General features: G+C 50.9%; 1 protein-coding gene across 1 annotated transcript in view; it reads right to left on the bottom strand.

The window, feature by feature from the left end:
* Window positions 1–1,143: 1,143 nt before the first annotated feature.
* Window positions 1,144–25,622, bottom strand: part of LOC144608211 (uncharacterized) — a 78,808-nt gene continuing 54,329 nt past the window's right edge. Inside the window, exons 12-20 of the mRNA XM_078425771.1 lie at window positions 22,605–22,786; window positions 20,306–20,438; window positions 17,821–17,874; window positions 14,256–14,375; window positions 12,523–12,739; window positions 11,488–11,621; window positions 6,987–7,184; window positions 3,763–3,916; window positions 1,144–1,296 (exon numbers count right to left, since the gene is read on the bottom strand). Coding sequence (XP_078281897.1) covers window positions 1,265–1,296; window positions 3,763–3,916; window positions 6,987–7,184; window positions 11,488–11,621; window positions 12,523–12,739; window positions 14,256–14,375; window positions 17,821–17,874; window positions 20,306–20,438; window positions 22,605–22,786 — 1,224 coding nt within the window. The 3' untranslated portion in view covers window positions 1,144–1,264. The remainder of the gene's footprint in view (window positions 1,297–3,762; window positions 3,917–6,986; window positions 7,185–11,487; window positions 11,622–12,522; window positions 12,740–14,255; window positions 14,376–17,820; window positions 17,875–20,305; window positions 20,439–22,604; window positions 22,787–25,622) is intronic.

Genomic DNA, 25,622 nt, shown 5'->3' on the forward strand with positions numbered 1-25,622 from the left:
ACTACGGGCGCCGTCCGTACGGAGTCTGTACGTTCTCCCCGTGACCTGCGTGGGGTTTCTCCGAGATCTTCGGTTTCCTCCCACACTCCAAAGACGTACAGGTATGTAGGTTAATTGACTGGGTAAATGTAAAAATTGTCCCTAGTGTGTGTTGGATAGTGTTAGTGTGTGGGGATCGCTGGGCGGCGCGGACTCGGTGGGCTGAAAGGCCTGTTTCCGCGCTGTATCTCTAAATCTAAAAAAAATAATCTTAAGGACACAGCTGGGCGATTAGACAATAAATAGTGCTCATGGATTAACCTTTCATGTAACTAAAGTCATTTGTTTGTTCCATCCCGACTTTAATATGTAGACGTTAGATAGGTTATGGGAGAAGGCAGGAGAATGGTGTTAGGAGGAGAAATAAATTAGCCATGATTGAATGGTGGTGTAGACTTGATGGGCCGAATGGCTCCTATTCCTTATTTTAGACTTTAGAGATACAGCGCGGAAACTGACCCTTCAGCCACCGGGTCCACGCCGACCAGCGATCACCGCACACTAACACTAACAATATCGAAACGTATAAGATTATTAGATCTTATCGAAACGTATAAGATTATTAGGGGGTTGGACACGTTAGAGGCAGGAAACATGTTCCCAATGTTGGGGGAGTCTAGAACCAGGGGCCACAGTTTAAGAATAAGGGGTAGGCCATTTAGAACTGAGATGAGGAAAAACTTTTTCAGTCAGTGAGTTGTGAATCTGTGGAATTCTCTGCCTCAGAAGGGCAGTGGAGGCCAATTCTCTGAATGCATTCAAGAGAGAGCTAGATAGAGCTCTTAAGGATAGCGGAGTCAGGGGGTATGGGGAGAAGGCAGGAACGGGGTACTGATTGAGAATGATCAGCTGTGATCACGTTGAATGGTGGTGTTGGCTCGAAGGGCCGAATGGCCTCCTCCTGCACCTATTGTCTATTGTCTACCCTACGCACTAGTACCAATTTTACAGAAGCCAATGACCTCCAGGCCTGTTCGTCTATGGGCCATGGAGCAGCCTGAGAAAGTGGCGTGATGCATGGTGTATGCTCAGAGTATCTCTAAAATGTAAAGGCGGTGGGTGATCACTGAGCTCCTGTGGCCTGCTCTGGTCACTGACCTTGGCATGCACAGAGGTGAGGTGGTGCTGTAGGATGTATTCAACCGCACGGCCATCACTCTTTATCTGCTGCAGTCTCCGGAGCAGGTCGGTGACGAAGCTCTTCAATTTCTCCACAACGGCAACCTTAAACCTCTCCAGGCCTGCGGCACAGACTCACTGCACAAGGGGGGGAGCGAGAGGGGGGAGAGGGTGAGGGAGGGGGAGAGAGGGTGAGGGGGAGAGGGAGGGGGGAGAGAGGTGTGGGGGAGAGAGGGAGGGGGAGAGAGGGAGGGGGAGAGAGGGAGGGGGAGGGAGGGAGGGGGAGGGAGGGAGGGGGAGGGAGGGAGGGGGAGGGAGGGGGAGAGAGGGAGGGGGAGAGAGGGAGGGGGAGAGAGGGAGGGGGGAGAGAGGGAGGGGGAGAGAGGGAGGGGGAGAGAGGGAGGGGGAGAGAGGGAGGGGGGAGAGAGGGAGGGGGAGAGAGGGAGGGGGAGAGAGGGAGGGGGAGAGAGGGGAGGGGGAGAGAGGGAGGGGGGAGAGAGGGAGGGGAGAGAGGGAGGGGAGAGAGGGAGGGGGAGAGAGGGAGGGGGAGAGAGGGAGGGGGAGAGAGGGGAGGGGGAGAGAGGGAGGGGGAGAGAGGGGAGGGGGGAGAGAGGGAGGGGGAGAGAGGGAGGGGGGAGAGAGGGAGGGGGGATAGAGAGAGGGGGAAGGAGGGAGAGCGGGGAGGGAAGAGGGGGGAGGGGGGAGAGAGCGGGGGAGGAGTGGTCGGAGGTGAGGGGGGAGGGGCGGTCGGATTGGGAAACCATTTATTGGAACTGTTTGCACCATCCCTCTTTCGTCCACCCCCACACTCCTCTATTCGTCCCCACCAGCCCACTCTCGCAGTCACTCCTAACCAAGCACTCCCATCCTCCCCCACTCTCGCACCCCACTCCCTCTACTCCCCCCCCCTCCCCCTCCCCTTGCATGCACCTCCCACCATCCTTCACCCCTCCTCTGCTCTCCCCATCTCCTCCCACACCTCTTCCCCCCCCCTCCCACACCACTTTCCCTTCACCCCAGTGCCATTGTTATCAGGCTTCTGAACGGTCCCTTCCATGAGCGAGGCTACTGTCCGATTCACCTCCACCCCATCGTGGACATTGGTCTTTGTCTGTGGAACTGATGCGCTACAATGCTGAGAACTACAGTGCCCCCTATAATGTTTGGGACCTACACCCATCATTTATTTATTTGCCTCTGTACTCCACAATTTGAGATTTGTAATAGACAAAAATCACGTGTGGTTAAAGTGCACATTGTCAGATTTTAATAAAGGCCATTTTTATACATTTTGGTTTCACCATGTAGAAATTACAGCTGTGTTTATACATAGTTCCCCCCCATTTCAGGGCACCATAATGTTTGGGACACAGCAATGTCATGTAAATGAAAGTAGTCACGTTTACTATTTTGTTGCATATCCTTTGCCTGCAATACCCTTTATTAAAATCTGACAATTTCTATTACAGATCTCAAATTGTGGAGTACAGAGGCAAATAAATAAATAAATAAATGATGGGTCTTTGTCCCAAACATTATGGAGGGCACTGTATATTCTGCACTCTGTACCTCCCCCTTTGACCCACCTATTGTACTGGGTTTGACTTGATTGTATGTATGTATTATACATCTGCTCTGATTAGATGGCATGCAAGACAAACCTTACACTGTACTTTAGTATATAGAACATAGAGTGGTACAACACAACGTCTGTGCCAAACGCAATGCCAAGACCACCTTAGTTTAGTTTAGAGATACAGCGCAGAAACAGGCCCCTTCTGCCCACCGAGTGAGTCCGCGCCGACCAGCGATCCCAGCACACTAACATTACCCGACACACTAGGGACAATTTACACTTACACCAAGCCAATTAACCTACAAACCTGCACGTCTTTGGAGTGTGGGAGGACACCCGAGCACCCGGAGAAAACCCACGCAGTCCCATGTGGTCACGGGGAGAGCGTACAAACTCCGTACAGACAGCACCCGTGGTCAGGATTGAACCCAGGTCTCCGGCGCTGTGAGGCAGCAACTCTACCGCTGCGCCACCGCAACGCCCCTGTTATCTCTTATTTATCTGCACCAACTCCATGTGTGACAATGATAAACGCCAACCATTTTTCTCTGCACTCTCTCTGTGACTGTAACGCTGTTACACCATACTGTGCGCTCTGGTGTTTCTCTCTTTGCACTACCTGTTGTACGTGTGTGACTTGCTTGTATAGTGTGATTTGAAGCTAGGCGCAAAATGCTGGAGCAACTCAGCGGGTCAGGCAGTGTCTCTGGAGAGAAGGAACGGGTGACGTTTCGGGTCGACACCCTTCATCAGTCTCGACCCAAAACAACACATTCCTTCCCTCCAGAGATGCTGCCTGTCCTGCTGAGTCACTCCAGCATTTTGTGTCCGTCTTCGGTGTAAACCAGCGCCTGCAGTTCCTTCCTGCACATACAGTGTGGGTTGACTGGGTGGAGAGCAGGCAAACGTTTTCACTGTCTATCGGTAGACGTGACAATACTAAACCAACACGTCCTGCCATTCCCAGTTCCCGACCTCTCCCGCAACCCCCCCCCCCCCCCCCCCCTCTCCTGAATGCCATCACTTACCTGAACTCATCGATCCAGACCATCTGCAGCTGTGTGAGCAAGGGACGGCTGAGTTCTTCGTTGAAGTCGATGGTGCCACAGGCGGTAGATGAGTAGATGCCATTGCGGGTGCAGGTCGCCTTGTAGGTGGCGTACGGTATAACCCGCAGGGGGGCTGCTCGGAGAAAGGTACGGTGTCAGAGCCCTCAAATACCCTGGAGATAACACCTCACACAGGGAGGTCTCTCAGCCCAAGGGAGACGCAGAAAGCTGGGGTAACTCAGCGGGTCAGGCAGCATCTCTGGAGAGAAGGAACGGGTGACGTTTCGGGTCTCAACCCTTCTTCACCGAGACCATTGAAATAACACTCGGAGAACCTGTCTCCTGTTAGTTCTTGCCCTTTTCCCCACTCCCCTGTAAATAGTTTAGCTCAGTGTGGAGATACATCGCGGAAATAAGCCCTTCAGCCCACCGAGTTCGTGCTGGCCATCGATCGCCCGTTCACACCAGTTCTATCCTACACACACCAGTTCTATCCTACACACACCAGTTCTATCCTACACACACCAGTTCTATCCTACACACACCAGTTCTATCCTACACACACCCAGTTCTATCCTACACACACACCAGTTCTATCCTACACACACCAGTTCTATCCTACACACACTAGGGGCATTTTACAGAAGCCAATCAACCTACGAACCTGCACGTCTTTGGAATGCGGGAGGAAACCGGAGCACCCGGAGGAAACCCCAAGCGGTCACGGGGTGAACGTGCGAACTCCCTGCGGACAGCGCCAAAGAGGTCAGGATCGAACCCGGGTCTCTGGCGCTGGGAGGCTGCAGTTCTACCAGCTGCGCCACCTCACAGCTTTAAATGCTCCCAGTAGCTGTGACTGTGAGGCAGCAACTCTACCGCTGTGCCACCGTGCATTTTCACTTTCCATTGTCCAATTCCCTTCGATGCTTCTTGTAGAGCTGGCTGCCCCTTCCAGACTGCGTTGTCGCAGATCCTGACTCTTCACTGTGTGGAAGAAACCTGCACCCCCCCCTGCTCTGTGCCTCAATTAGCCTGACCCCCTGCTTACCAAACATTCTGACACTGCATGAAATTAAAAAAATGTAATACAGCTCTTTGATGCATGTGCCAAACATGATGCCAAGACCAGTAGGAAAAAAACCTGCAGATGCTGGCATAAATCGAAGGTAGACACAAAAAGGGTGCAGCAAGTGTGCACCTGGGCTTGAGTTATCGGGAGAGGTTGGACGCGCTGGGACTTTTTTCTTTGGAGTGTAGGAGGCTGAGGATGTACAAGATCGTGAGGGGCATGGGTAAAGTGAATGCTCACAGTCATTTTCTAAAACTAGAGGGCACAGGTGAGAGGGGGAGATTTAAGAGGGACCTCAGGGGAAGCATTTTCACTGAGAGTGTAGTCCGTATCTAGAATGAGCTGCCAGAGGAAGCAACGAATGTGGATATAGTGAGGACTTTCAAAAGACATTTGGACAGATATGCGGAAGGGAAAGGTTTGAATTGAATTGAATTGAAGAAATTTTATTGGCCAAGGATGTATACAAACAAACAAGGAATTTGCTCGCAAGTAACAACACGACATACAGTAAACAATTAAAAATAAGACATAAAACATTAAGAATAAAACATTATAGTTTAAACATGCGAAGAATGAAATAAAATACCAGAGCAAAAGGAGGCTACAGACTTTTGGCTGTTGAGCAGAGCTACTGCTCGTGGGGAAAAAAGCTGTTTTTATGTCTGGCTGTGGCTGCTTTGACAGTCCGGAGTCGCCTTCCAGAGGGAAGTGCTTCAAAGAGTTTGTGGCCAGCGTGAGAGGGGTCAGAGACGATATTGCCTGCTCGCTTCCTGGCCCTTGCAGTGCAGTTTCGAGGGATATGGTCTCGATACAGGCAAATGGGACTAGCCCAGAATGCCAACATGGTTGGCATGGACAAGATGGGCCGAAGGGTCAGATTCGGTGCTCGATAACTCTGTGACACTGTGGAGGAGTCAGACCCACTACGACATCGACCCGAAACATCACCCATTCCTTCTCTCCAGAGATGTTGCCTGTCATGCTGAGTCAGAATGGCAGGCAGAGACTAGTAGGGTACCGCAAGGCTCGGTGCTGGGACCGCAGTGACTAGTGGGGTAACGCAAGGCTCGGTGCTGGGACCCCAGCTATTTACAATATACATCAATGACTTGGATGAAGGGATTAAAAGTACCATTAGCAAATTTGCAGATGATACAAAGCTGGGTGGTAGTGTGAACTGTGAGGAAGATGCTATGAGGTTGCAGGGTGACTTGGACAGGCTGTGTGAGTGGGCGGATGCATGGCAGATGCAGTTTAATGTGGATAAGTGTGAGGTTGTCCACTTTGGTGGTAAGAATAGAAAGGCAGATTATTATCTGAATGGTGTCAAGTTAGGAAAAGGGGGGGTGTACAACGTGATCTGGGTGTCCTAGTGCATTAGTCACTGAAAGGAAGCATGCAGGTACAGCAGGCAGTGAAGAAAGCCAATGGAATGTTGGCCTTCATAACAAGAGGAGTTGTGTATAGGAGCAAAGAGGTCCTTCTGCAGTTGTACAGGGCCCTAGTGAGACCGTACCTGGAGTACTGTGCAGTTTTGGTCTCCAAATTTGAGGAAGGATATTCTTGCTATTGAGGGTGTGCAGCGTAGGTTTACTAGGTTAATTCCCGGAATGGCGGGACCGTCATATGTTGAAAGACTGGAGCGGCTAGGCTTGTATATGCTGGAATTTAGAAGGATGAGAGGAGATCTTATCGAAACGTGTAAGATTATCAAGGGGTTGGACACGTTAGAGGCAGGAAACACGTCCCCAATGTTGGGGGTGTCCAGAACAAGGGGCCACAGTTTAAGAATAAGGGGTAGGCCATTTAGAATGGAGATGAGGAAAAACTTTTTCAGTCAGAGAGTTGTGAATCTGTGGAATTCTCTGCCTCAGAAGGCAGTGGAGGCCAATTCTCTGAATGCATTCAAGAGAGAGCTAGATAGAGCTCTTAAGGATAGCGGAGTCAGGGGGTATGGGGAGAAGGCAGGAACAGGGTACTGATTGAGAATGATCAGCCATGATCACATTGAATGGCGGTGCTGGCTCGAAGGGCCGAATGGCCTCCTCCTGCACCTATTGTCTATTATCTATTACTCCAGCATTTTGCGCATACCTTCCAGGACGAGAACATAAAGAGAGCGCTGACTGACCCGCAAGCCCCAGCGATGCACTGTCTCCGCACTGCTCCTCAGCGCCACCTTCCTCCCCACGTTGACTTGAGCTTTGATGGTGGCAAAGGAGCTGTTGACATCGTGGCTGCAGTCCTCGGCTACCTGCTGGAAGATTTCCTGGACACGGGACAGGCCGTCCTGCACGACCCCTCGCAGCTGAGCCTGGCACAAGGCAGCCTACACCCAACGTACAACACACACACACCTCCACATTAGACAGCCATACAGTGGGCAAACATGCCCCTCACCCCGACTCGCCCACACCGGCCAACGACCCCCAGTCCTGCCTGCCCATCATTGGCCCATATCCCTCCCAACCTGTCCAAATGTTTCTTAAATGGTGGGATAGTCCCAGCCTCGACTACCTCCTCTGGCAGCTTGTTCCATACACCCACCACCCTTTGTGTGAAAAAGTTACCCCTCGGATTCCTATTAAATCTTTTCCCCTTCACCTTAAACCTATGTCCTCTGGTCCTCGATTCACCTACTCTGGGCAAGAGACTCTGTGCATCCACCCGATCTATTCCTCTGTTGATCTTGCACATTTCTGGGTGATTCATGGACAGTTTCTTCCCAGGCAACTGAACCATCCTACCACAACCAGAGAGCAGTGCTGAACTACTATCTACCTCATCAGGAACTCTCAGACTATCTTTGATCAGACTTTACTGGCTTTACCTTGTACTAAACTTTATTCCCTTATCATGTATCTGTCTACGGCTTGATTGCAATCATGTATTGTCTTTCTGTTGGCTGGTACGCATGCAACAAAAGCTTTTCATTGTGCCTCGGTACACGTGACAATAAACTAAACTGAAATGAACTGTACAGCACAGGAACATAAGACCCTAAAACATAGAAACAGATTTAGGCCATTCATTCTCTTGACATTAGCGATACAGAGCGTAAACAAGTCCTTTGGCCCACCGAGACCGTGCCGACCAGCGATCACTGTACACTAACACTACCCTACAAATATTAGGGACAATTTACAATTTCACCGAAGCCAATTAACCATGAACTTGTACATCATTTTGGAGTTTGGGAGGAAACCAGAGCACTCAAAGAAAACCCACGCGGTCACGGGGAAAAGGTAGAAACTCCGTACAGACAGCACCCTTAGTCAGGATGGAACCCGGGTCTCTGGCGCTGTGAGGCAGCAGCTCTACTGCTGCGCCACCGTGCCTCAGAAGGCAGTGGAGGCCAATTCTCTGAATGCATTCAAGAGAGAGCTAGATAGAGCTCTTAAGGATAGCGGAGTCAGGGGGTATGGGGAGAAGGCAGGAACGGGGTACTGATTGAGAATGATCAGCCGTGATCACATTGAATGGCGGTGCTGGCTCGAAGGGCCGAATGGCCTCCACCTGCACCTATTGTCTATCGTGCCCCCCTTAACGCTGCATTCGGCCCATCAAGTCTGCTCCATTCGATCATGGCTGATCTATTTTATCCTCCCATTCTCCTGCCTGCTCGTTGTAACCTTTGACGCCAGCCCTTACTAATCAAGAACCTATCAATTTCCGCTTTAAAAATACCCAATAACTTGGCCTCCACAACCATCTGTGGCAGTGAATTCCACGGATTCACCAGCCACTGGGTGAAGAAATTCCTCCTCATCTCCACTCTAAAGGTGTGTCCTTTTTATTATGAGGCTGTGCCCACTAGTCCTAAACTCTCCCTCTAGTGGAAACATCCTCTCCACATCCACTCTATGAAACAATTCACGCTGCTTCAGCAAGGCCAGCAACATAATCAAGGATCGGTCTCGCTCCCTCTTCTCCCCTCTCCCATCGGGCAAGAGGTACAGAAGTATAAAAACGCACACCTCCAGATTCAGGGACAGTTTCTTCCCAGCTATTATCAGGGAACTGAACCATCCTCTCACCAACTAGAGAGCGGTCCTGACCTATCATCTACCTCATTGCAGGCCTTTGAACGATCATTAATCTGACTTTATCTTGTACTAAATGTTGTGCCCCTTACCCGTGTAGTGTGGACGGCTTGATTGTAATAGTGTATAGTCTTTTCTTTGACTGGATTGCACACAAACAAAAGCTTTTCACTGTTCACATGTGACAATAAATTAAACTATACTCTTCAGTCGGAGGCTGGTGAATCTGTGGAATTCTTTGCCACAGAAGGCTGTGGAGGCCAAGTCAATGGATATTTTTAAAGCAGAGAAAGACTCTTGATTAGTACAGATGTCAGGGGTTATGGGGAGAAGGCAGGAGAAAGGGGTTAGGAGGGAGAGATAGATCGGCCATGATTGAATGGCGGAGTAGACCTGATGGGCCGAATGGCCTAATTCCACCCCTATCACTTCTGACCTTGTGAACAGGTCCTTCAGCGTCGAACAAGATGCCAAGTTAAACTAATCTCATCTGCCCGCACGTGATCCATATCCCTCTTCGGACATATCCATGGCCATCTACAGGCCCCCTATCACATCTGCCTCCACCAGTACTTCAGACAGCGCGTTTCTCTCCTTCCCCTTTCTCTCCCCTCCCTCCTCCCACTCTGTAAAAAAACCTGTCCCACACATCTCTTTTTTATTTTTTTCCCCTTCTTCACCTTTAAAACTCTTCCTGCTAGCCTTTGGCATTTCCACGCTGGGGAAAGGTTCTGACTGTCTATCTTATCTATGCCTCTCATAATTTGACACTCCTATCAGATCACCCCACAACCCCCGACGCTCCAGGGATCAGAACCCAAGATTATGCAATGCTTGTAACTAATAACCTCCAATCCATGTTGCATTCTGCTATTCCTCTCATAATTCATAAGTAATAGGAGCAGGATTAGGTCAATCGGCCCATCAGGTCTACTCTGCCATTCCATCACGGCTGATCTATCTCTCCCTCTCAACCCCTTTCTCCTGCCTTCTCCCCATAACCTCTGACACCCGTACTAATCAAGAATCTGTCAATTTCTGTCTTAAAAATATTCATTGACTTTTGGCCTGTGACAATTGAATTCCACAGATTCACTACCCTCTGACTAAAGAGATTCCTCCTCATCTCCCTCCCAAAAGAACGTCCTTTTAGGGCCTCTGGTCCTAGACTCTCCCACTAGTGGAAACATCCTCTCCACATCCAGGCCTTTCACTATTTCAATGAGGCCCCCCCCCCCCCCCCCCTCATCCATCTAAACTCCAGCGAGTACAGGCCCAGTGCCGTCAAACGCTCAGCAACAAACGTTAACCCACTCATTCCAGGGATTATCCGCCTGTCTTCTCCCCGTAACCCTTGCTAATCGAGTCATAGAGTGATACAGTGTGGAAACAGGCCCTTCGGCCCAACTCGCCCACACCGGCCAACAATGTCCCAGCTACACTAGTCCCACTTGCCTGCGCTTGGTCCATATCCCTCCAAACCTGTCCTATCCATGTACCTGTCTAACTGTTTCTTAAACGTTGGGATAGTCCCAGCCTCAACTACCTCCTCTGGCAGCTTGTTCCATACACCCAACACCCTCCGTGTGAAAAAGTTACCCCTCGGATTCCTATTAAATATTTTCCCCTTCACATTGAACCTTTGTCCTCTGGTCCTCGATTCCCCTGCTCTGGGTAACAGTCTCTGTGCATCTACCCGAACTATTCCTCTCATGATTTTGTACACCTCTATAAGATCTCCCCTCATCCTCCTGTGCTCCATGGAATAGAGACCCAGCCTACTCAACCTCTCCCTGTAGCTCACACCCTCTAGTCCAGGCAACATCCTTGTAAATCTTTTCTGAACCCTTTCAAGCTTGACAATATCTTTCCTATAACATGGTGCCCAGAACTGAACAGTCAAAAATCTCCACAAAACCTCCACATTTTTTCTCTAATGGGGTGACCAGAACTGCACGCAACACTTTAAAATGTGGCTTAAATTAGGGCTTTATAAAGCTGATGGAGAGTTTACAGTGAGAGGAAACACAGGTAGGAGCAGGTGAGCGCTGGGCAGATACAGCACATAGTGGCTCTGGTCTCATTCCAACAGGTTCCTCCTGCCTCCCCTCCCCCCCCACCCCTACCCCTTCCCTCTGGGGAGGCATGGTGGCGCAGCGGCAGAGTTGCAGCCTCACAGCGCTAGAGTCCCGGGTTCCATCCCGAGTATGGTCGCTGTCTGCATGAAGTTTGTACGCTCCTCCTGTGACCGCGAGGGTTTCCTGCAGGTGCCCTGGTTTCACCCCACATCCCAAAGACGTACAGGTTCGTAGGTTAATTGGCTTTTGTAAATTGGCCTTAGTACGTAGGATAGCGTTAGTGCGCGGGGATCGCTGGTCGGCACGGACTCGGTGGGCCGAAGGGCCTGTTTCCGCGCTATATCTCTAAACTAAACTAAACCAGACAAAAACAGGCTCTTTGGCCCATCTTATCCATGCCAACCCAAGTTGGCATTCTGGGCTCATTTGGTCCTATTTCCCTCTAAACCCTTCCATACATCCATGCAAATATATCTGTTGAAAGTCACGACTGTATCAGTGGTTGTCGTACCTGGGCTCTGCGGTTGGTCAGGTAGGTGACGATGTGGATGATGAAGCTGGCCAGATCCCGGATCACTACCTCGGTGCCCAGCGCCTGCCGGGCCAGGGTGGTACGATGGACGAACCTCTGCACCTCCGGGATCTCTGCAGGGCACCAAGCCAACGCCCACCAGCATCAGTCTCCCTGTTACCACCCTCCCCATCCACTCCCCAGCCCAACTCACACCCTCCCCACACGCCACCCAGTCACAATGCCTCTCAGAACAGCACCTCGTCTTCCGCTTGGGTAGCTTACGACCCAACGGTATCACCAACTAGACAGCGGTCCTGACCTCCCATCTACCTCACTGGGGACCCTCAAACTTATCTTTAATTGCACAGCTTTGCACTAAACGTTATCGCCTTCATGTGTATGAAAAAACTGCAGATGCTGGTTTCAATCAAAGGTTGACACAAAATGCTGGAGTAACTCAGCGGGTCAGGCAGAAGGAATGGGTGACATTTCGGGTCGAGACCCTTCTTTAGACTGATGTCAGAGGAGGGGGCGGGACAAAGATAGGATGTAGTCAGAGACAGGAAGACTAGTGGGAGAACTGGGAAGGGGGAGGGGATGGAGAGAGAGGGAAAGCGAGGGCTATTTGAAGTTAGAGAAGTCAATGTTCATACCGCTGGGGTGTAAGCTGCCCAAGCAAAACATGAGGTGCTGTACCTCCAATTATTCCCTTTGTCCCGTGTCTGTACACGGTGGACGGCTTCATCGTAATCACGTGTGGTCTTTCTGCTGACTGGATAGCACGCAACAAAAGCTTTTCACCGTACCGTCTGGAGGATATGGATCGGCGACCTTTTAAGTCGGGACCCTTCAGACTCTAGATCTGGTACATACGTTTAGTATCACCTGATCTAAGTGGACAGTGCGTGAAACAAAGTTTTTCACTGTACCTCAGTACGTGTGACAATAATAAACCTGAACCTAGCCCCCCCCCCCCCCCCCCACCCTGCGGGAAGGTGTCGGGGAGGGTGACTGGACCCAGCGAGATCTGACCTGTGTCCTCGATGTTGTGGAACACATGCGCGGGGCCATCTTGTTGAAACATGTCCCTCAGCTTGAGGTACTCAGTGGAGCTGACAGTGAAGACAGGGAGCAGTGATTCCATGTGGGAATGTGGCTCCTGTACATCACCATCCTCATCCTCCTCATCGCTCTCCCCCGGCTCCTCATCGCTCTCCGTATCTTCATCCGTGACCTGGGACTTCAGATCCTGAACACACCAAAAACAAACCGGCACTGACACTGGTTCTTGCACCGTGCGCGTGGCATCATTTAGACGGCCATCAGACCAAGGGGTGTGTTACAGAAACCACACACTCGATTTTGTGCTCTGCAACTCTCCCTCACCCCCGCCCCTCCCACCTCGTGGCGCTCCCTCACCGCCCCTCCCACAATGCAGCGCTCTCACACCTCCCTCCCACAATACAGCACTCCCTCACCGCCCTTCCCACAGCGCTGCGCTCCCTCACCCCCCTCCCACAATGCAGCGCTCTCACCCCCTCCCACAATGCAGCGCTCCCTCACCCCCCACCCACAGTGCGGCGCTCCCTCACCCCCCCCACAGTGCCGCACTCCCTCACCCCCGCCCCTCCCAGTGTGGCGCTCCCTCATCCCCCCTCCTATAATGCAGCGCTCCCTCACCGCCCCCTCCCACAATGCAGCGCTCCCTCATCCCCCTCCCACAATGCAGCGCTCCCTCACCCTCCCACAATGCAGCGCTCCCTCACCACCCCTCCCACAATGCAGCGCTCCCTCACCGCCCCTCCCATATTGCAGCGCTCCCTCATCCCCCTCCCATAATGCAGCGCTCCCTCACCCCCCTCCCACAGCGCGGCGCTCCCTCACCGCCCCTCCTCCCACAGCGCGGCGCTCCCTCACCCCCCCTCCCACAGCGCGGCGCTCCCTCACCACCCGTCCCACAGCGCGGCGCTTCCTCCCTCACCGCCCCTCCCTCGCCGCCCCGCTCCCTCACTGCCCCTCCCTCAGTACCGCCCCTCCCTCAGTACCGCCCCTCCCTCACTGCGGCGCTCCCTCACCGCCCCTCCCTCAGTACCGCCCCTCCCTCACCGCCCCTCCCTCATTACCGCCCCTCCCTCACTGCCCCTTCCTCACTGCACCTCCCACAGTGCGGCGCTCCCTCACCGCCCCTCCCTCATTACCGCCCCTCCCTCATTACCGCCCCTCCCTCATTACCGCCCCTCCCTCATTACCGCCCCTCCCTCATTACCGCCCCTCCCTCATTACCGCCCCTCCCTCATTACCGCCCCTCCCTCATTACCGCCCCTCCCTCACCGCCCCTCCCTCAGTACCGCCCCTCCCTCAGTACCGCCCCTCCCTCACTGCCCTTCCCTCATTACCGCCCCTCCCTCACTGCCCCTCCCTCATTACCGCCCCTCCCTCACTGCCCCTCCCACAGTGCGGCGCTCCCTCACCGCCCCTCCCTCAGTACCCGCCCCTCCCTCAGTACCGCCCCTCCCTCATTACCGCCCCTCCCTCATTACCGCCCCTCCCTCATTACCGCCCCTCCCTCATTACCGCCCCTCCCTCACTGCCCTTCCCTCATTACCGCCCCTCCCTCACTGCCCCTCCCTCATTACCGCCCCTCCCTCACTGCCCCTCCCACAGTGCAGCGCTCCCTCACCCCCCCTCCCCACAGTACGGCGTTCCCTCACCCCCCCCCCACAGTATTCTGGGAAGTCTGTTCTACACTCAACCTTGGCACCTACCTGTAATCCCCTCTTGAAATTCAGACGAATCTTTTGCTTACAGAATGAATTTCGGGCCTCGATGGCATTCAGGGAGAGTTCACTCTGCTTTGCACTCACTTCTCGATGGAATTCAGTCAACTGAGTGAGGGAGAGAGAGTAAAGTGACACACAGCCTTTCCCAACTTGAGTATGAACCTGCCAACCACGTGCCCGAGAGGAAGCTCCCTCCACCTCCCTGCATCAGTCAGTGATGGGTGGGCCTCGACTGACTTCATTCTTTGAGAGGAACGTATTTGACTGAATGAATATTTATAGAAGTTGGCAGCATTTGGAGAGGGTGGTCACGGTGGCGCAGCGGTAGAGTTGCTGCCTTACAGCGAATGCAGCGCCGGAGACCCGGGTTCCATCCCGTCTACGGGTGCTGTCTGTACGGAATTTGTACGTTCTCCCCGTGGGTTTTCTCCGAGATATTCGGTTTCCTCCCACACTCCGAAGACGTGCAGGTTTGTAGGTTAATTGGCCTGGTAAATGTAAAAACTGTCCCTAGTGGGTGTAGGATAGTGTTAATGTCGGTGGTCGGCGCGGACCCGGTGGGCCGAAAGGGACTGTTTCCACACTGTATCTCTAAACTAAACTAAACTAAACTGGTTTACCAGGACGCTGCCTGGTTTCGAGGGTATGGGGCTGTAAGGAGAGGTTGGATGAACGTAGATTGTTTTCTCTGGAGTGCTGGTGGCGATGGGCAGATCCGATTGAAGTGCATAAAATTATGAGAGGCATAGACTGGGTAGACGGCCAGAACAATTTTCCCCAGGGCGGAAATGTCAAAGACGAGAGGGCATAGCTTCAAGGTTAAAGGGGGTACGTTTTATCGGGTATGAGCGGGGCATGTTTTTTTTACACAGAGAATGGTGGGGGCCTGGAACTCACTGCCAGGAGAGGTGGTGGAGGCAGATACGATAGTGGCTTTGAGGATGATTTTAGATGGACACACCTGGATGTGGAGAGCATGTTTCCACCGGTGGGAGAGTCAAGAACCAGAGGTGACAGCCTCAGAATTAAAGGACGTTCCTTAAAGATGGAGATGGGGGGAAGAATTTGTTTAGTCATAGGGCGGTGAATCTGTGGAATTCATTGCCGCAGAAGGCTGTGGAGCCTTCTGTCAGTCAGTGGACATTTTTAAGGCAGAGAGAGATTCCTCTTCATTATGGTGAGATGGAGGGAGAGATAGATCAGCCATGATTGAATGGCAGAGTAGACCTGATGGGCCGAATGGCCTAATTCTGCTCCTATCACTTATGAGATGCAAGGAATGGAGGAGTATGGATCAAGTTCAGGCTGGGGAGTTTAACTGGCTTTGTGCTCAGCACAGTGCCTGTTTTTGTGTTGTGTTTTTCTATGTCCTATTGACCCGAGTATCGTGCGGTGGTGGGAACTTGGATACACATGGCTCAGGGATCAGTAAAAATGTGGTGAACAAGTACTTTCGGGCTGGAGGGAAGTGTGCAGAATGCGAGGGGGTAATGTTGGGCTGCTGCACTTTTTGAGATGCAGTGATCCGGTCTCAGGGGATCCCCATCTCATCTTCAGCTTTCAAAAGGCCCAGAGCTCACCAGAGGAGTGGCCAGAGTAATGGAGGGCAGAAAACAAAGTGCTGGAGGGACTCAGCAGGTCAGGCAGCCTCCATGGAGGATATTCCTCCAGGACTTGGTTTCTCAGAGTCATTAAGGCATAGAGCTATGCAGCACGGAAACAGGCCTCATTGTCCACATTGATCAAGTTGGTATACTGGGCTAGTCCAATTTGTTTGTATTTGGCCCTCTTAAACCCTCCCAATGCATATGTGCTATCTACAGCTGGGCAACCAGATATTGCACACAATACTCCAATTGTGGTCTCACCAATGACTGGTACAGCTGCATCATGATGTTCTGACTCTTGTTCTCAATGCCCTTCCCAACCAAGGACAGCATGTCCAACACTTTTAGTTTTAGTTTAGAGATACAGCGCGGAAACAGGTCCTTTCGGCCCACCGGGTCCGCGCCGCCCAGCGATCCCCGCACATTAACACTATCCTACACCCACTCGGGACAATTTTTACATTTACCAAGCCAATTAACCTACAAACCTGCACGTCTTTGGAGTGTGGGAGGAAACCGAAGATCTCGGAGAAAACCCACACGGGTCACGGGGAGAACGTACAAACTCCGTACAGACAGCGCCCGTAGTCGGGATGGAACCCGGGTCTCCGGCGCTGCATTCGCTGTAAGGCAGCAACTCTACCGCTGCACCATCATGACCGCCCACTTGGTTTAAGGTGAAGGGGAAAAGATTTAATAGGAATCTGAGGAGTAACCTTTTCACACAAAGGGTGGTGGGTGTATGGAGCAAGCTGCCAGAGGAGGTGGTTGAGGCAAGGATTATCCCAACATTTAAGAAACAGTTAGATAGGTACATGAATAGGACAGGTTTGGAGGGATATGGATCAAGCGCGGGCAGGTGGGACTAATGCAGTTGGGACATGATGGCCGGTGTGGGAAAGTTGGGCTGAAGGGCCTGTTTCCACACTGTATCACTCTATGAAGGGCCTGTTTCCACACTGTATCACTCTATGACTCTATGAAGGGCCTGTTTCCACACTGTATCACTCTATGACTCTATGAAGGGCCTGTTACCACACTATCACTCTATGAAGGGCCTGTTTCCACACTGTGTCACTCCATAACTCTATGAAGGGCCTGTTTCCACACTGTGTCACTCCATGACTTTGCCGCACTGTCCACCTAACTGACGTTTGGGGAACTGTGCTCCTGGATCTCTCTACTCTACAACACACTCTCCAGGGCTCTCCCATTTACTGTGCCTGTCCTGCCCTGCTTTGACACACCAAAGTGCAACATCTCACACACGTGGTTTGACACACGTGCAACATCTCACACACGATGTTTGACACACCAAATTGCAACATCTCACACAAGTGCCACATCTCACACACGTGCAACATCTCACACACGTGGCTTGACACACCAAAGTGCAACATCTCACACACATCAGTGGCAAATTCCAATCTCCATTTCTTGGCCTACCTTCCAACTGATCTAGGTCTTGTTGTGAACTTCGATCACCGTCCACAAACCTTGGTGTCATCTGCAAATTTACTAACATTTTTGTAATTTTAACATGGGATTTTAACATTTTAACGTGTTGAGTTTAGTTTAGAGATTCAGCGCGGCAACAGGCCCTTCGGCCCACGCGCACCGACCGACCAGCGATCCCCGCATATTAACACAATCCTAGGGACAATTTACATTTACTCCGAGCGAATTAACCTACAGACCTGCACATCTTTGGAGCGTGGTAGGAAACCGGAGCACCCGGAGAAAACCCACGCGGACACAGGGAGAACGAACAAACTCCGTACAGCCAGCACCCCTTTAGTCAGGGTCGACTGTAAATTGTGCCTAGTGCGCAGGGAGTGGATGAGAAAGTGGGATAACATAGAACTAGTATGAACGGGTGATCGGCGTGGACTAAGGTGGGCCGAAGGAGAAAACTAGACAACAACGAGGACAGAAACATTCACCTCCACGTCCAGCTGTTTGATAGCAAGTCGTATTTGCTTGGTCTTTTCTCCATTCTACAAAAGAGACAAAAGAAAAACAAGCATTACTGTGGGAATTCCTGCAGATAAATAAATATTCCTCATGAGTTCCTGTGATGGTCTGAGTCAGTCAGTGTCTCCCTGCTCCCATGCAAGTGTTTAGTTTAGTTTAGTTCAGAGATACAGCTCGGAAACAGGACCTTCCGCCCACTGAGTCCACACCGACCAGCGATCCTCGCACACTAACACTATCCTACACATACACACACACTAGGGACAATTTATTTATGTATAGGAAAAAAACTGCAGATGCTGGTTAAAATGGAAGGTAGACACAAAATGCTGGAGTAACTCAGCGGGTCAGGCAGCATCTCGGGAGAGAAGGAATGGGTGACGTTTGGGGTCGAGACCCTTCTTCAGACTGAAGAAGGGTCTCGACCCGAAACGTCACCCATTCCTTCTTCAGTCTGAAGAAGGGTCTCGACCCCAAACGTCACCCATTCCTTCTCTCCCGAGATGCTGCCTGACCCGCTGAGTTACTATGGACAATTTATATGAAAACCAAGTCAATTAACCAATGGACCTGCACGTCTTTGGAGGAAACCGGAGCACCTGGAGAAAGCCAACGTGGTTATGGGGAGAAAGTACAAACTCCATACAGACAGCACCAATTTCAACACGTTTTCACCCGTGAAGACACGGAGCCTTCATCATTCCCAGATCTACCGCCCAGCCCATATGCTGATATGCCTGCTATTAAAATTGAGCTTGAAGGTGTAAAGAAGTTACTGCTCAACATCAATACAACAAAAGCTATTGGACCTGACCAAATACAGAATCAAGCCCTTAAGATCGCTGCCGAAGAACTGGTTCCTGTTTTGCACTTCATTTTCCAACAGTCGCTTGACTCAGGTGATGTTCCGCTGGATTGGAGGAAGGCTAACATCACTCCTCTCTTTAAGAAGAGTTCAACCACCAACCCGGCTAATTATCGTCCTGTTTCATTAACAAGCACTTGCTGCAAACTACTGGAGCATATAATCGACAGTAATCTGATGAGACACCTTAGCAAACATAGCATACTTGCTGACAACCAACATGCATGTAGGAGGCATAGATCATGCGGGTCTCAGCTTATCCTGACAACAAATGACCTGGCCAAGAACCTTGACAGCAATGTTGTCACGGATTTAGTAGTACTAGACTTCTCTAAAGCATTTGATGTCATCCCACACCAGAGACTGCTTCGGAAGCTTGACAACACGAATCACGAAATAATGGATTTCCAGTTTTCTGACAACACGTCTTCAGCGCGTGTGTGTGAATGGAAAAAGCTCTGCTTGGCGTCCAGTGTTAAGTGGTACACCTCAGGGCACAGTACTGGGCCCTCATCTGTTTTTGCTTTACATTAATGACATCCATGAAAAAGTCACAAGCACGACCAGATTATTCGCTGATGATTGTTTGCTGTACCGTCCAAGTAAGTCAGCTGATGATAAAGATGCTCTCCAAAAAGATCTCGATACTATGGTTGAGTGGTCACAACAATGGGGGATGCAGTTCAATCCTTCCAAATGTGAAACCATGCGTGTCACCAGGAGGAGGAGACCAGGCAAAACATCATACAATGTCCTTGGTGCCACCCTTGAAGAATCCAAATAGACCAAGTATCTTGGCATCAAATTACAGAACGATCTACGTTGGAATGGTCAGACTCATCATGCAACGGTGAAAGCAACAGGTGTCCTAAATTTTCCGAGACGCAACTTTTCTCATTGTTCAACTTCTATCAAGGAGAAGTTATACTTCCCCTTGTTAGACCACATTTGGACTACGCAGTTGCAGCGTGGGACCCATACACAAATAGAAACATTTCTTCCATCGAACGTGTCCAAAGACAGGCAGCTTGTTTTGTTACAAATACCAATGAGAGAGAAGCGAGTGTTACCGAACTTCTACATTCATTGGGGTGGAACACTCTCCAAGACAGACGTAAAGCCCACCGTTTGACCTGTTTTTACAAAATGTTAAATGGTCAGCTCGACATAGATTACCACATCTACACCAAACCCAACCCTATCAGGAGCAGACGAGGGCATTCGATTCAATTTGAGATACCAGCTATCAAGACAAATGTGTATAGCAATTCATTCTTCCCTCGCACAATTAAAGCATGGAATAGTTTTCACCCTACTATAGTTACTCAACCAGACGCAACTACATTTAAGGCAGCTCTTCTTCTCCAAGAAGCCCTTCTTGCTTAAGTCCATACTCCGCCACCTCCAGTTTAAATTCTATTTGGAATATTTTGGAGGACCAAGAACCAAGAACCCGTAGTCAGGATCGAACCCGGGTGTCTGGCGCTGTGAGGCAGCAAAACTACTGCGCCACCATGCTGCCCACAAGAGTATATTTATTCAAGGGTACATTCCAGACGCTGTGCTAGATGTGAGCGTGTCATGGTTACCTGATTGCTGGAGCTTACACGTTTCAGCTCTGATGTCCAAGTTTCACGGAGCACTTGTCCCTGTTCAATCTGTTTCCTCAGCTGGGCAATGTCAGCCTCCAGAGAGATGCAGACATCGGTCGGAGGGAGGGCCCTGGAAGAAGGGAGACCCATGTTACCCAGCACCGACCTCGAGTCCCAGCCACCAGCTTCCCCTTAGCCTGCAGTCCTGAGCCGCACCACTTCCACAAACCTTTCACACTCCCTGTTGTGAGGTCAAGGAAAGAGCGTTCACATCACGGCACTGATTCCATCAATCTTTCCACCACCACACACAAGAGCAAGACACAACTGTTTACCGATACCGAGAAGTGCGTTCAGCTCTGGCTGAACAATGTCTAATCTTGTGATGTGGACTCGATGTGGCCCGTGACCTGCGTGGGTTTTCTCCGAGATCTTTGGTTTCCTCCCACACTCCAAAGACGTACAGGTATGTAGGTTAATTGGCTGGGTAAAATGTAAAAATTGTCCCTAGTGTGTGTAGGATAGTGTTAGTGTTGGGGGATCGCTGGGTGGCGCGGACTCGGTGGGCCGAAGGGCCTGTTTCTGCGCTGTATCTCTAAATCTAAAAATCTAAGAGGGTTTTAAAAGTAGGGGCATAGTTGTATGATGGGAGGGGAGAGATTTACGGACCACAGAGGGTGATCTGTACATGGAATGAGCTGCTGGAGGAAGTGTTTGAGGCAGGTGCAATAACACCATTTAAAAGACATTGGGACAGGTACATGGATAGGGAAGGTCCAGAGAGATAGTCATAGAGTGTTACAGCGTGTATACAAGCCCTTTGGCCCAACTTGCCCACACCGGCCAACAATGTCCCAGCTACATTAGTCCCACCAGCCTGCACTTGGCCCATATCCCACCAAACCTATCCTATCCATGTGCATGTGTAAATGTTTCATAAACGTTGGGATAGTCCCTGCCTCAACCACCTCCTCTGGTAGTTCGTTCCATACACCCATCACCCTTTGCGTGACAATATTACATCTCAGATCCCTATTAAATCTTCCCCCCCTCACCTTAAACCCATGTCCTCTGGTTCTCGATATGGGTCAACTGCAGGGAAATGGTACTAGCTTAGAGGGAACATGTAGAAACAGCAACTGCAGATGCTGGTTTACCAAGAAAAGACGCAAAATGCTGGAGTAACTCAGCGGGTCAGGCAGCATCCCTAGAGAACATGGATAAGTGACGCTTCGGGTCTATTGGTTCTTCAGACCAATAGACGGAGCATCTGGGTTGCCATGGAAAAGTCGGACCGAAGAGCCTGGATCTATGGTGAATGATTCTAAAGGGCGTTAACAGCAGATCCACAGTGATCTGAGGGAACTGCAAGGCCCTTGCCGGGCAGATGGGCATAAGAGGCCTTTCTACCCACATGTCCTAGCCCAATAACCCTAACTCTGCCAACCTCTCTCAGCTTGCGAGCCTTCATTCACAAACACCCCATGCTCAGGAATTCCCTCTAGTTGGCACAGCGTGTAGAGTTGCTGCCTTACAGCGCCAGAGACCCAGGTTCCATCCTGTCCACGGCTGCTGTCTACATGAGGTTTGCACGTTCTCCCTGTGACCGTGTGGGCTTTTTGCCGGCTGCTCCAAAAACGTACGGGTTTGTTGATGAATTGACCTTTGTCAATTGTAAATGACCCTTAGTGCGTAGATTAATTGGCTTTGATTAAACTTGTACATTGTCCTAGCGTGTGGAATAGTGTGGGATCACTGGTCGGCTCAGACTCTGTGTGCACCAGTTACTCCCATAGATCTGTAGGTTAATTGGCTTCTGTAAATGGTCCCTATTCTTTACAATTGAACTAGAGCACAGATGATCGCTGGTCGGTGCGACCAGTGGGCCGAAGGGCCTGTTTCCACGCTGTATCTCTAAACTAAACTGAACCTCCCTCCTCATTCTTCCCCCGAGAGCCACACCCACTCGCCCACACAACCCTGTGGCCTCTAGTTTATTTTAGTTTAGTTGAGAGATACAGCACGTAAACAGGCACTTCAGCCCACCAGGTCCTCGCCGACCAGCGATCCCCGCACATTAACACCATCCTACACCCACTAGGGACAATTTTTACATTTACCAAGCCAATTAACCTACAAACCTGCACGTCTTTGGAGTGTGGGAGGAAACCGAAGATCTCGGTGAAGACCCACGCAGGTCACGTGGAGAACGTACAAACTCCGTACAGACAGCGCTCCGCCGCCCCACCGTGCCGCTAGGTACCGACCGTCTCCAGCAGATGTCCCCAGATGGTACCTCATGATCTCGGTGACGTTGTGCGTGTCGGTCTTGGTGCAGATGAAGGCGATGGAGCCCACCTGACCGTCCATCAGCAGCTGGCGGCGAAGACTTTCATCCAGCATCTCCTTGGCCGTCTTGTCATCCACCGCTCGTGTGACGTCTGCCACAATCCACACTGCATCACACCTCTTCAGGTACTGCCCGACACAACGCACATAGAAACACAGAAAAATAGGTGAAATAGACGATAGACAGGAGTAGGCCATTCAAGCCAGCACCACCATTCCACATGATCATGGCTGATCATCCACAATCAGTTCCCCGTATGCTTTGTCCCCATATCCCTTGATCGCTTTAGCCCAAAGAGTTCTATCTAACTCTCCCTTGACGTTGAGTTTACTCTAGTTTAAAGATACAGCACAGAGATCATAAGATCATATTGCTATTTTTAGTGTGTTTTAAAAGTATGTGTTAATGTTCTCTGGTTTGTTTTATGTGGGGGGGGGGGGGGGCGGGGGGGCGGGGGAAACGTTTTTTCAATCTCTTACCTTGCCGGAGATGCGATTGTTTTCCGGATCGTATCTCCGGTCGCTCTGCGGCCTAACATCATGGAGCTGGCGGCCTTGCTCGAGACTAACTTTGAGCCCCACCGCGGGGCAGTGGACTTACCATCGGAGCCTGCGATCCCTTGCCTGGGATCGACGCTCCAACCGCGGATTTCACCATCGGGGAGCTCGCAGTCTCGGGCTGAGACTGATGTCGGGAAGCTCCAAAGGCGCAAGAGGTTTGACTTGCCCCGACCCGGGGTCCGATCGCCCGGCACGAGGGAGCTGAGATCCCCCTCGACGCGGGCTACGGGAGCCAAGATCGTCCCGTCAACGGAAGGTTCGAGGCCCCCGACCACGGGAGAACATAGAAGGGAAGAGATTTAACTTTTCTCCACCTTCCATCACAGTGAGGAATGTGGAGGAGTCACTGTGGTGGATGTTTATGTGAAAATATATTTTGTGTGTCCTGTTGCTTTTTATTGGTATGACTGTATGGCAAAGTAAATTCCTCGTATGTTGCAAAACATACTTGGCTAATAAAGTATGATGATGATTATGAGACAGGAGCATTCGGCTCATCAAGTCTACTCTGCCATTCAATCATGGCTGATCTATCTCTCTCTCCTAACCCCGTTCTCCTGCCTTCTCCCCATAACCCCTGACACCCGTACTAATCAATAATCTATCTATCTCTGCCTTAAATATATCCCCTGACGGCCTCCACAGCCTTCTGTGGCAAAGAATTCCACAGATTCACCACCCTCTGACTAAAGAAATTCCTCCTCATCTCCTTCCTGAAGGAACACCCTTTAATTCTGAGGCTGTGACCTCCTCTGGTGCTGGACTCTCCCACTAATGGAAACATCCTCTCCACATCCACTCTATCCAAGCCTTTCACTATTTGGTAAGTTTCAATGAGGTCCCCCCTCCCATCATACTTCTAAACTGCAGCGAGTGCAGGCCTAGTGTCGTCAAAGGCTCATCATAGGTTAACCTACTAATTACTGGGATCACTCACAATACATCTGTAAAATAATGTTTCAATTGCTCTACTCGATGCCCTGACTGATGAAGGCTTGCATGCCAGCTGTCGTCTTCACTACCCAGCCTGTCACACAAAAGCAGGCAGTCGTAGAAAAACAATTCCTCGTTTGGAAAAATGTTTGGGCTCGGCTAGAAGAACACGCTTTTGCGTGACACCTGGTCCAGTTCGCGGACAACTCCCTCAAAGCTGCGAAGCCTGTTTAGCCATTTGCATTACAGGCTGGGTAGTGAAGAAGGCATTTGGCATGCAAGCCTTCATCAGTCAGGGCATCGAGTAGAGCAATTGAAACATTATTTTACAGATGTATTGTGAGTGATCCCAGTAATTAGTAGGTTAACCTCGCCATTATCCTTTGCCCCTCTCACCTCACAGCTATGATAAACCATACTAGATGAACTGTACCAATGAGAAATCTCAGCACCAGCTAGAAAGAAAAGCATAGGCCTAAGTCAAATCAAAGGATGCAGGGACAAATAATCCAGACAAGTCCAATGATGGGAAAGCACTACAGTCAACTGTGCAGAATAGGGTTGCCAACTTTCTCACTCCCAAATAAGGGTCAAAAGGTGACATCATTGCCCCGCGTCCCACGTGACCTCACCCAGCCAGCGGCCACGTGCTCCCGCCCCACCAATGGCAGCCGCCCGGGCCGGGAGGCGGGTTCCTACACAACTTCCGTTAGGCGGCTCCCGGGCCTACAGTGCTCCCCCAGGCCTAATATGGGACAAGGGCGGTCAAACCAATTTAGCCCAATATAAGGGATGTCCCGGCTAATACGGGACAGTTGGCAACCCTAGTACAGAATAAACATGGCAACTGTAGAATAAAACATGAAGACAAGAAATCTTAATCCACAAGAGAGAGAGGAGGCAGAAAAGTGGATGGAAAGGAAGAAGGGCAAACTGCGACAAATAAAGTATCAAGGGAAGGAGGTTGGAGGAGGAATAGAACAAGGATAAACCCCAAAAGCCATGAACAAGGCAGAAGGCTGATCAGAAGAGAGAATATGAGCTGGAACAAGAAAATAACTCAACCTGCAGGCTACTCGAAGGTGAGGCGCGAGGAACGGGATGCACGCGATGCAAGGGATGTGAGTTGTACGCAGAGAAGCAAGAGAAGAAAATCAACAAAATATTTGAAGAACAACAAAGGAAATTTCATGAAGAAGAGAAAAGACTAAAGGACATAGAAGCAAGATTGTGAGATAAAGAAATGGCATTGCAGAAGAAGCAAGACGAATTGACCGTGACAGCAGAGGATATAAAAGAGAGAATGGGACGACTGCTGCCCTCCTGATGGAGCTGACGTGCGGTCAGGGGGGTGCAAGGCTTCTCCAATGAAAGCTGAAGCATTAAAGGCGGCTGGAATTACTATACAGAAGTTTTGGGCGGTCACGGTGGCGCAGCGGTAGAGTTCAGTGCCCGGTGCGGCTCGGCCGCG

Source organism: Rhinoraja longicauda, chromosome 2 (assembly GCF_053455715.1).
Source record: "Rhinoraja longicauda isolate Sanriku21f chromosome 2, sRhiLon1.1, whole genome shotgun sequence".
In the NCBI taxonomy this organism is placed as follows: domain Eukaryota; kingdom Metazoa; phylum Chordata; class Chondrichthyes; order Rajiformes; family Arhynchobatidae; genus Rhinoraja; species Rhinoraja longicauda.